Source organism: Podarcis raffonei, chromosome 4, assembly GCF_027172205.1.
Source record: "Podarcis raffonei isolate rPodRaf1 chromosome 4, rPodRaf1.pri, whole genome shotgun sequence".
NCBI classification, from domain to species: domain Eukaryota; kingdom Metazoa; phylum Chordata; class Lepidosauria; order Squamata; family Lacertidae; genus Podarcis; species Podarcis raffonei.
Window position 1 is genome coordinate 148,425 of NC_070605.1, and position 11,671 is coordinate 160,095.

The window sequence follows — 11,671 nt, forward strand, 5'->3', positions numbered from 1 at the left end:
GGGAGCTGAAGATTCCCAGATGACCATGAATACTAGCTAAGGCAAGGGCCTTTCTGCCTCCCTGCCTGCCAGGTGGGGAGGGGGAGGAATCCTACCTTCTGGGAGCACTTGGCAATGGTGAAGATGTCGGTGCCAACATTCATGTAGAGTTGCAGGACGCCAGACAGCTCAGCAATTAGCTTCTCGCTCCGCTGCGCAGTCTCGCTCAGCAGCAAGGACAGGATGTCCTCATTGATGGAGGCCAGCAGAGGCACTGCAAGGACAGAGCAGGCTGGAAAATGGCCCCCCAGCACGGCCCCTTGCTCCCACCCCTCCCCAGCACATACGGAGGTCCTGATGAATGCCGCTGCAGTCCACTAAGAGAAGGAGGTTGTGTGTGATGACCACACGGGGCACCTTCTGGACCTCAGCCACCCACGTGCGCAGCTTGAGGATGCGGTTCACATACTCCTCGGCCGGCCAGCTCTTCATGCTTTCCAGCTGGCTAGGGCTCCAGCTGTGCACAAAGTTGTAGATCTCGCACAGCCAGGTGTACTGTCGGCACAGCAGTTCCGTCTCGGTCAGGGCCATCTGTGGGTGGGGAAAGGGGCAGCACTCAGCTGAGGCCTTTGCCATGCAGGACCTGGCCCAGCCCTCTGACCCAGAGTCAGGGCTGCCAGAAAGGAACCCTGCACATGCTCTGCAGCTCTCCCCACTTCCCCTGCAGATGTCGGGGCCTGGCTTTTCCCACACCCCATGTTCAGGAGGAAGCCAACCTGCTGCCATCTCCCAGGAGTTCTGGTCAGGGAGTGCAAAAAAAAATATAAATGTTTTGGGTCTTTATGATTTTAGCAATAATGTGTCTCAAGGTTATTTTTTTTAGCACTCCTTATTGTCTGCTTGCCTATGGAAGCACTCTGTGGAGCACTCTGCCCCTTTGGGGATTTTGAACTTGTTGGACTCCATGTCCTGTTTGAGAGGGTCACCTCTCGGGGGAACCTTTCCTTGTCCTTCCTACAGAGTGTGCATGCAGAGACAAGTCTGCCCCCCCGGTTCTCTCTCCTAAGACCCAGCACGCCATGCTTTCTCCTGCTCTGGACTCTAGGACCCAAACCAATGGATTGAAGTACAAGAAAGAGGATTCTGACTAAACATCAGAAAGAACTTCCAAGCTCTTTGGCAGAGAAACGGGCTCTCTCAGGAGGTTGCGGACTCTCCTTCTTTGGAGGGTTTTTTTAGCAGAGGTTGGATGGCTGTCTGTCATTGAGATTCCTGCATGGCAGGGGGTTGGACTAGATGACCCTCATCTAGAATCCCTCTCTACAATTCTACATTGCATTTGCAGTGTTTCTCTCTTCCCCCAAGTAGTTTTTGCACTCTCTGAGTTGCGATCATGCATTGGCTGGACAATGGTCCTCTGTATGTCCCAGATCCTTCTCTACCAGGATGGAATCTGCATGGCACCTGAGGCAAAAGGAACAGAGTGCAACGCGGAAAGAGACAGCTCTGGAGCAACAGGGCCTGCCCTTGTCCCTTTGCTATACTGTTGCCGAGGAGGTCCTCCTCAGCTCACCAAAGAATAGGCCCCAGGCTGGTCCAAATTCACTGGCGCTGGGTAAGCCCCTAGACAAAGCAATCCAAGCCCCTGCCCCAAACCCTGGCTGCTACAGCTCCCTATGCCAGGCAGAACCAGGGCGGGTGGCTGTCAAGCCTGGAAGCAGCCCCAGCCCCAGCCCCAGCTCGGCCCACACTTCCGGCGGGCACTCACCGTGAGCAGGGCACGCAGCTGCTCCGTAGCCTCCTGGATGATGCGGTCTGACCTCAGGTCCTTCTCCAGTTGCTCCCGTGACAGCAAGGGGTACATGCCCTTCAACCGGTGGCCAATGACCTCCAGGCCACCATATACCTTCACGTCCATCTGATATACCAGCTGGGGCTTCTCACCGCAGAGCTCTGCTGTCGACAGCCGCTTGGGCTGAATGAGGGGCTCCAGGGAGCCCTGCTGAGGAATGGCGCTCCCACTGCTCACATCTGCAGCTGCAGGGGAGGAGAGCAAGCACTGTCACCCGGCCAAGGTGGAAAAGACGACGACCCACCCCTCAAATCTGTGGGCCTGCAAGATGGCAAATGCACCACAAAAGCAGAGCACATACACCAAACAAGGGGAGCAGACTCGGCAAGCTCATGGTTCACATCTTAGATCACTTTAGCAGTCGTGGCTTTTCTTCCAGGAATACTGGGAACTGTACTTCACTAAGCATGCTGGGACCTCTCACAGAGCTGGTTCCCAAGACCCTTCATAAACTACAGTTCCCAGGATTCATAGGGTGGGGGAAAGTGGTGTAAGGGGGCTTTCAAGGTATGGTGTGGATGTGGATGGAGCAAGAAGGAACTGGCATAGATTTGGTGTCACTTCTGGAGAGGCCCAGTCCAACACCCCACCCCTACCCCTTGAGCAGCCCCCATGAGAGCCCAAGGAGACCAGACAAGGGCCCACTGGGATGGGGCTCTTCCTCTCCCTGGCTTACCACTCGGCTTGGCTGCATGGTGCTCAGCTTCAGCTGTGGTGCTCTGAGGGTTCTCCGGAGGCGCTGACCCCTCACTTTTGACCCGGGTCGTCTGAAGGGAACAGAAAGTCTACTCAGCTGGTGGGGCAAAGCCCCTTCCCAAACACTTCTGGGCAGCCCCTGCCGCCTACTGCATGGAAATGTGGTAAGCTCAAGGCACAAGCGGCCAGGAAGTTGTGGGGTGGAGGGAGAGAGGGAGGAGGGACCCTCCTTGTGTGGTGTTTGACCAGGAAGCTGACCCACCTGCAGGACGGACTCCAGGACCGTATTGACAGCCCCCAGCAGGCAGTCCTCCAGCTCCTTGTGGGAGGGGAAGAGGACGAGCTGCCTCTCGGCGCCAAACACCAGGTGCACCTGGAGGACCGCTTTCCGCTTGATGCCATCGGCCTGCGGGGAGACACCAAGCGGCAGGTGAAAAGGCTTCTGGCGCCCTAAACAAGTTAAGTGTAACTATTTAATTGTACCCTGAAATGGGAAAGAACTCTGTACAGTATGTATGTGTCTGTATGTATATTGTGTAGCATGGTATGGAAACTTCCACTCAGCTAAACAAGTTGCAGAGAGCCTAACAAGTTTATGATGAGTGAGAATGCATCTCTGCTAGCTCTGTCACAAGGTGAGAAAGGATTGTATTACAGCCCTATGTGTTTGTTAATCTGTAGGGATCCGTTTTGTGTATGTTAGCTTTTTGTTCCGAAATCACTGAAGAGAATGGTGTGCTAAGTCTTTCTCCAGGAGATAGCCTCTGGCTAAAAAGAGCCTGTTTGGGAGATGCAAAGCTTTGATTTCAGCTCTGGGTGAAGATATCCATAATTCTAATCGTGCCCCTGAAGGACCAGGTCTGGCCCGGGAGTCATTTTGGACTCACAGCTGTCCATGAAGGCGCAGGTAAATTCTGTGCCCAGGGCAGCTGTCTACCAGCTCCACCTGGTACGCAGGCTGAGACTCTACCTGCCCGCGGACTGTCTCGCCAGAGTGGTGCATGCTCTGGTTATCTCCCGCTTGGACTACTGCCATGCGCTCTACATGGGGCTACCTTTGAAGGTGACCTGGAAACTACAATTAATCCAGAATATGGCAGCTAGACTGGGGACTAGGAGTGGCTGCCAAGACCACATAACACTGGTCCTGAAAGACTTTCATTGGCTCCCAGGACGTTTCCAAGCACAATTCAAAGTGTTGCTGCTGATTTTTAAAGCCCTAAACAGCCTCGGTCCAGTAGACCTGAAGGAGCGTCTCCACCCCATCATTCTGCCAAGACACTGAGGTCCAGCTCCAAGGGCCTTCTGGTGGTTCCCTCACTGTGAGAAGTGAGGTTACAGGGAACCAGGCAGAGGGCCTTCTTGGTAGTGGTGCCCGCCCTGTGGAACGCCCTCCCATCAGATGTCAAGGAAATAAACAGCTCTCTGACATCTGAAGGCAGCCCTGTTTAGGGAAGCTTTTAATGTTTGATGTTTTATTGTGTTTTAATATTGTGTTGGAAGCCGCCCAGAGTGGCTGGGGAGGCCTGGGCAGATGGGGGGGGGTGTAACTCATAAAGTGTTGTTGTTAAAACAAAAAATTTTTTTCAGTGTATCTGAAGAAGTGTGCATGCACACGAAAGCTCATACCAAGAACTAACTTAGTTGGTCTTTAAGGTGCTACTGGAAAGAAAAAAATTTAGTGTTGTTGTTGTTCTTGTTATTAGTATTTCCAAATGCACAGTATTAATAACCTCAGTAAGGCAGAGCATCCTGTCTGCTCCACAAGCAAAGAGCTGAGCCAGACTCTGGAGGCCGACCCTGAATCCCCTGCTGGAGCAGAAGCTGGAAACCACGACAGGCTCTGCCCACCCCCCACCCCACCACCCTCCCGAGCAGGTATCCCTGGGGTACGGGACCTTCATGGTGTCATAGATAAATGCTCTGACTTCCTCTTGCATCGCAGAGACCAGGTTCTGGCAGAGGAGGAGGTTCACCAGCAGGGCCAGGAAGCCCAGCCTCTGCAGCCAGTGTTCGGCGATCTGCAGGCGGTGCTGCAGCTTCTCAAAGTCGATGCGCTGCTTGTACAGGGAAGCCTTGGTGATGTACAGCTTGTAGCTCTGCACCTGCTGCTGTAGCCCACGGACCATCCTGTATGTGTCGTCCCGGACCTGCCAGAGCAAGACAAGTAACAATGACGCCACCGCTGGCTGGGGTGTAGCGGCCAGGCAGGCACCTCACCTGGGCCCAGACAGGCAGACTTATCTGCAGCAGACACATGCATACAGATCCACATGGCTGCCTGCAAACAGGAGTCTGCCTAACTTCACACAAGGGCAACCTGACTGCACATTTTCAAAGGGCCCCTTGCAGGAGCCCAGCCACTCCCTGTATGAAGCAGGGTGGCCCAAGTCACTGGCACTGGGGAACTGGCAGTCTTGAACCCGGGTGTCACTAGCAGTGTCACTCTCAAGAACGTCATGGAAGGGATTCTGGGGGCCCAAACCCTCATGGGCTTTGCTGGGTAAAAACAGCAAATGTGCCCAGAAACAAGAACATCAGAAGATGTTTTTGTTTTACTATGTACATTGTGTTCTCATTTTGTATTGTTATGTTGCAAAGCAATCTTCGGATGAAGGGCAACATACAAATTTAATGAATATAAATAGATAAGAAATGAATAAACAGGACATCATGGTGGTGTATAACAAAATATAAAATGACAATGAAACAAAAATCCATTAAAGCAACAGGGGAAAATATAAAAAACAACTGGCTCAACTTGTAAAAGCTTAAGTGACTGAATAGACCTGTTGGCATAAAAAGATCTTCAGGAGAAGTCTGAAAATTAGCAGGGAAATTAGCAGCCTGGGATGGGAAGCGTCTCCCAGCAGCCCTGGGGATTTTGCCCCAGCCTTTGCCAGAGGGAGCGTGGGCTCCCGGCTCCCGCACAGCCGAGGGATACTGCTTGAGGCCCCTCACCCACTGCAAGACAGAGGAGCAGAGCTGGAGGAATTTGCTGAGCAATCCTTGGGCATTTCTGTTCTCCTGGGCCAGGGCGCGCTTGAGATCGGAGAAGGTGTAGCACTTGACTCTGCTTCTGGGCAGCCAGTGGATGGAGTGCAGTTGCAGCAGCAGCCTGCAAAGGAAGGACACGAAACAGCTGCCGCGGCCAAGGAGCAGCAGAGGCCCCCAAAGGGGGAGCGGGTCCCCCCTCCAGGGCTCCCCACCCCATGCCGCACCTGGAGATGTGAAGAAGAGCAAGTCCAAAGTGGGGCACCGAGTGGAGGAGCTGCAAGCTCAGCTTCTCCCGGCACTTCAGGTAATGCAAGTGCTTGACATTGACGAACCAACTGGCAGGGGGGGGGAGATAATAATAATAATAATAATAATAATAATAATAATAATAATAATAATAATTTATACCCTGCCCATCTGGCTGGGTTTCCCCAGCCACTCTGGGCGGCTCCCAACAGAATATTAAAAGCACGATAAGATGGGAGAGACAGAAACGTGTCGCTGAGACTGGGGAAGCCGCTCTCTGCCTTTGCTCTCTTGCGGCGGCAGCAACCCAGACCCACCACACGACGCAGGAGGGCATCACTTTGGCCTGGCACTTCCTCGCCCCCCCTTACCGGACAAAGGCTTTGCGGACCAAGAAAAGCCGGAAGAAGGGGATGTACTGCAACAGCTGCCACAGCACGGCCTGGCGGTGCAATTCGCCCAGGGAAAAGGCCTCCGACCCTTCTTCAGGGTGCACATGCAGCACCCCAAAAGGGGAGAAAATGTAGTGCTGAGGGTTGACCAGACGCTTGGGAACAGCCACCAGGTCATAAGGCCTGCGGAAAGGGGAAGAGAGTTGCAGGAGCCAGTCCTCCAAGGGAGGCCCTTCACCAACCCCCAGAGAAGCAAAGCAGGGCGTCCTCCCCCCTTCGCTCCCTCCTGCCCTCCCTGCTGTCAGGCTTTTCTGGAAGCTCAAGGAAGAGACAGAAGCTCAGGAAGCTGCCTTATTTGCCAAGCCAGACCAGGGGTCTATTGAGTTCAGCGCTGTCAACGCTGACAAGGGGCTTTCCTGGGACCATCTGCATGCAACGTATATGTCCCCCCCATGAAGCTACCACCTTTCCCCCAGCCTTATGCAGCTCTACAAAGTGCTGTGCCCATCAGTGAGACTGCCCAGGCGAGTGTTGAATCCCAGCCAGAAGAAAAACAGGCATGTTTCGGTCCGTTGGTTAGAGCGTGGAATGCCAAGGTTGCAGGTTCAATCCCTGCATGGGACAGCTGCATCTTCCTGCATTGCAGGACTAGATGGTCCTCAAGAGTCTCTTCCAGCTCTACAATTCTATGATCTATGATTCAGGTTCTGGACTCAAGTCTACAGACTCTAGGGGAACCAAAGCTGGGAGAGGCCTCTGAGAAGACCCTGGGGAGAGGAGGCAAGACAGGGCTGGGCAGACAGAGCAGAATTCACCTCCTTTGCCCCCCCCCTAAAGCAAAGGAGGGAGGGAGGGGGACCCACTTGCACGATGGGACTGCCAGCCAGGGCAAGAAAACAGGGGTACCTGAAGTGCCGGTTCTGGGCAACGTTGAAGTAAATGAAACTTATTTTCCCCAAATGGCGCTTCCTTGCAAAGAGCGCAGCTGCCTCAAGACTCGTCACCATTTCTCCTCCTCTGTCTCCTGCTGCCCCAGCTCTCTTCTTGGGCACTGCAGGCGGTCCTGGGCTTTCTTTGCGTGGCTCTAGGGAGGGCCTGCATCAAAATTGGAAAGAAACATCTGTAGGACATTTGTCGGCAGAAACGCCCCGGGGTGAGCCAAGCTGGCTTGGGGAGGCCTTACCCTGCAGCCCGGCTTGGAATAGCACAGGGGAATTCTGTTGGCACATCTGCAGCTAGAGTTAGAGGCATGAGGCCAAGGCTGCCGGGTCGGGGGGTCTCCTCTTGAGCCACCTCCCTGCCGACTTGCCCCACGCATCTCTGCAGCTCCTGGAGGGACACGGGATCTGGCTGCAGCATGCCAGAGGCCCCAGCCGCTACCCATTCCATCGCAAAAGGGCAGGATTGGCCCAGAAAGACTGGCTCTCTGCTGGAGGGCAGCTGCTTGGCTATTTCCTTAGGCTCTCGGGGGCAAAATTCTCGTGGGTCAGCCCACAACACAGCACAGTCCGTGGGGAAGGCCCGCCAGATGGACCCCAGAATATCTAGGTCAGAAACCACGGCCTGGCTGCTGCGGAACTGGAAATAGAGGCCCTCCAAGTAGGGGGCCAGCTCTGCCCGCCTTGACAGCAGCTGCTGGAAGGGGGCGATCAGCCGCAGCGCCTCCATCATGCGCAGCCAGGCCCGGCGACTGCTTCTCTCCAGGACCGTGCGGAAGACGGCGGTCAGCTCCGCCACAAGCGCGTCCACATCCTTGGGCTCCGCATGCCCAGCCTCCTGGATCTGGGTAGCCAGGCGGCGGCGGAGGGCGCGGGCCCAGGAATGGTCCTCCTGCTGGGCTGGGCTGCTGGGCATCTGCCTGCCTGCCAAGAAACACAAAGGGGATGGGTGAGGACCACCTCAGAACAGCCGTCTTCAGGCCCGGGAGAGCACAGCCAGGAAAAGAGGCCTCTGGGGATGAGCAATAGGGGCCTTCAGACCAGGCGAGGACATTTCTCCCCCTTGGCACGGCTTTTCAGTCTTCGCCACCCAACCTGCAAGCTGTGGGATTCAAGGGGTTGCAGTGCTTGCCCATGGCTGGGTTTCCTGGGAGTGAACTCTGGTGCCTTTATGATATATAGGGCTTATTGCCACCTGTCCCCAAGACGGAGGGGCTCGTCCTTCCATAGTCACAACCTTGGCTCTGGCGCTCAGCTTCTGCCTGCAGCTTGCTTCCAGCCCAGCTCACACCCAACTTGCAGGTGTAATAGCCAGGTGAGCAGGGGGCACTTGGGCTAGGGTTAGAACCACTTTGAGGTTTTTATGACTTTTAGGAAAACAAACAAACAAACAAGGCCCTCTAGTGGTGTACCATAATAAAAGACAAAAGTGGAAAGGACCTAACAGAAGCAGAAGACATCAAGAAGAGGTGGCAAGAATACACAGAGGAACTATACCAGAAAGAAATGGATGTCTCGTACACCCCAGGTAGTGTGGTTGCTGACCTTGAGCCAGACATCCTGGAGAGTGAAGTCAAATGGGCCTTAGAAAGCACTGCTAATAACAAGGCCAGTGGAAGTGATGATATACCAGCTGAACTATTTAAAATTTTAAAGGATGATGCTGTGAAGGTGCTACACTCAATATGCCAGCAAGTTTGGAAAACTCAGCAGTGGCCAGAGGATTGGAGAAGATCAGTCTACATCCCAATCCCAAAGAAGGGAAGTGCCAAAGAATGCTCCAACTACCGCACAATTGCGCTCATTTCACACGCTAGCAAGGTTATGCTTAAAATTCTTCAAGGCAGGCTTAAGCAGTATGTGGACCGAGAACTCCCAGAAGTGCAAGCTGGATTTCAAAGGGGCAGAGGAACCAGAGACCAAATTGCAAACATGCGCTGGATTATGGAGAAAGCTAGAGAGTTCCAGAAAGACATCTACTTCTGCTTCATTGACTATGCAAAAGCATTTGACTGTGTCGACCACAGCAAACTATGGCAAGTTCTTAAAGAAATGGGAGTGCCTGATCACCTCATCTGTCTCCTGAAAAATCTCTATGTGGGACAAGAAGCTACAGTTAGAACTGGATATGGAACAACTGATTGGTTCAAAATTGCGAAAGGAGTACGACAAGGCTGCATATTGTCCCCCTGCTTATTTAACTTATATGCAGAATTCATCATGCGAAAGGCTGGGCTGGATGAATCCCTAGCCGGAATTAAGATTGCCGGAAGAAGTATTAACCACCTCAGATATGCAGATGACACAACCTTGATGGCAGAAAGTGAGGAGGAATTAAAGAACCTTTTAATAAGGGTGAAAGACGAGAGCACAAAATATGGTCTGAAGCTCAGCATCAAAAAAACGAAGATCATGGCCACTGGGCCCATCACCTCCTGGCAAATAGAAGGGGAAGAAATGGAGGCAGTGAGAGATTTTACTTTCTTGGGCTCCATGATCACTGCAGATGGTGACAGCAGTCACGAAATTAAAAGACGCCTGCTTCTTGGGAGAAAAGCAATGACAAACTTAGACAGCATCTTGAAAAGCAGAGACATCACCTTGCCGACAAAGGTCCGTATAGTTAAAGCTCTGGTTTTCCCAGTAGTGATGTATGGAAGTGAGAGCTGGACCACAAAGAAGGCTGATGGCTGAAGAATGGATGCTTTTGAATTCTGGTGCTGGAGGAGACTCTTGAGAGTCCCATGGACTGCAAGAAGATCAAACCTCTCCATTCTGAAGGAAATCAGCCCTGAGTGCTCACTGGAAGGACAGATCCTGAAGCTGAGGCTCCAGTACTTTGGACACCTCATGAGAAGAGAAGACTCCCTGGAAAAGACCCTGATGTTGGGAAAGATGGAGGGCAGAAGGAGAAGGAGACGACAGAGGACGAGATGGTGGGACGGTGTTCTTGAAGCTACCAGCATGAGGGAGGTAGTGGAGGACAGAGGTGCCTGGCGTGCTCTGGTCCAGGGGGTCAAGAAGAGGCGGACACGACTAAACGACTAAACAACAACAGCAACAACAACAACAACAGCGGTGCATCAATGAACGTGCTAGCTGGGAGCTAAGGCAGGGTCTGGTCTGGTTTCAAGGTTGGATGGGGAGCCGCATGTTGAGATCTCTGCATTGCAGGGGTGGACTAGATGGCCCCCGGGGTCCCTTCCCACGCGACAAAGGAACTGGCCGCCGTGCAGCTGCAGCCCTGATCTCCCAAGGCCACTTGCCGGACTAGTCCAACCCCTGCACTTCCCGGGAGAGTTTCTCATTTGGGGCACTTGCCCCGAGGAGGGCGTGGAGGGGCTCCAAGGCGCCCCAAGGAAGCAAGAGGGAGAGAGACGCCCCCCGAGGAGCCCGGAGGAAGGACCCTCTGCCCCTGCCCGGGGGGGGGCGCCCCTTACTCGGCAGGGCGTCGGGGGCGCAGGGCTCCATGGCGTCGTCGGGGACTCGGGGCGGCGAGGGCGCGCGGGACGCGTTGCTAGGGGCGCCCAACGGCCGGCGCTCCGTGGCCCCCGGGATGCCCAGACTCGCCCCGCCTCCGGGTCCCTTCGGAAAGCCCCGTCCTGGCCGCCGAGGCTGCCGCCCCTTCGGGGGACCGGCGTCAAGCGGAGGGCGAGGCGGCGCCGGACTGGGCAGCTGGGCGCAGGGTCTGGTCTGGAAACCCCCTTGCCGAGCTCCTTGCTCAGCTCCAGAGCAGGATCCCGCCCGTCCTCTCCCGGCGCTTCTCCCGGGATCTCTCCCCGCCCAGGGTCCTGCTCGCGGGCCCAGCCGCCCTGGCATGGCCAGGCTGTCTCGTGGGAAGGCAGGAGTTTTGCCTTGGACCACAGAACTTCCCTAGCTAGAAGCCAACTGAAGCAAAAGCGGGGGAAAGACTAAACATGAAAGGACAGTGGGCCACGTATAGAGATTTATTGCTCGAGGCAAAAAATAAGTTAAAATTAAAAACATTTGAAGAAATAAGAGTTAATGACGGATTGGTTGCAATATCATCAGTTAAATGATGTGTTCAATGAGGATAAAAAGAAGAATGGTTTTGATACAACAAGATCCAGGCTGGAGATAGAGATTTTAGATGATAAGAGAAAAATATTATCAAAAATGTACAAATTATTATTGGAGTGGCATACCAAAGATGGAGAGGTGAAAATGGTAATGATACAATGGGCTAAAGATTTTGGATATAATATTCAGTTAGACTCATGGGAAAGGTTATGGAATGAAGGAATCAAATTCACCACATGTAGTACATTAAAGGAAAATGTTATGAAAATGATGTATAGATGGTATCTAACACCAACTAAACTTGCTAAAATGTATAGGACAAGAGTGCTGGAAATGTAAAGAAAAAGAAGGGAACTTACATCATATGTGGTGGAATTGTAACAAGGTAAAAGCGTATTGGGAAATGATATATAATGAGTTAAAGAAAATGTGTAAGTACACCTTTGTTAAAAAGCCAGAAGCATTTTTATTGTGTCTAGTGAGTGAAGAGATGCCATAGGGTGATCAAAAACTGTTTATGCATGCAACAA

The 11,671-nt window shown here is 53.3% G+C and overlaps 1 protein-coding gene across 2 annotated transcripts in view; it reads right to left on the bottom strand.

Moving 5' to 3' along the window:
* The window catches only part of DNHD1 (dynein heavy chain domain 1), a 49,492-nt gene extending 38,917 nt beyond the window's left edge, over positions 1 to 10,575 (bottom strand). For both annotated transcript variants that reach the window (XM_053385301.1, XM_053385300.1), the window contains exons 1-12: positions 10,541 to 10,575; positions 7,346 to 8,024; positions 7,069 to 7,257; positions 6,142 to 6,345; positions 5,749 to 5,859; positions 5,489 to 5,645; positions 4,426 to 4,677; positions 2,790 to 2,933; positions 2,508 to 2,598; positions 1,748 to 2,016; positions 327 to 570; positions 96 to 253 (exon numbers count right to left, since the gene is read on the bottom strand). In XM_053385301.1, the coding sequence (XP_053241276.1) occupies positions 96 to 253; positions 327 to 570; positions 1,748 to 2,016; positions 2,508 to 2,598; positions 2,790 to 2,933; positions 4,426 to 4,677; positions 5,489 to 5,645; positions 5,749 to 5,859; positions 6,142 to 6,345; positions 7,069 to 7,257; positions 7,346 to 8,024; positions 10,541 to 10,571 (2,529 nt within the window). In that variant the 5' untranslated portion in view covers positions 10,572 to 10,575. The remainder of the gene's footprint in view (positions 1 to 95; positions 254 to 326; positions 571 to 1,747; positions 2,017 to 2,507; positions 2,599 to 2,789; positions 2,934 to 4,425; positions 4,678 to 5,488; positions 5,646 to 5,748; positions 5,860 to 6,141; positions 6,346 to 7,068; positions 7,258 to 7,345; positions 8,025 to 10,540) is intronic.
* Between the last annotated feature and the right edge of the window lie 1,096 nt (positions 10,576 to 11,671).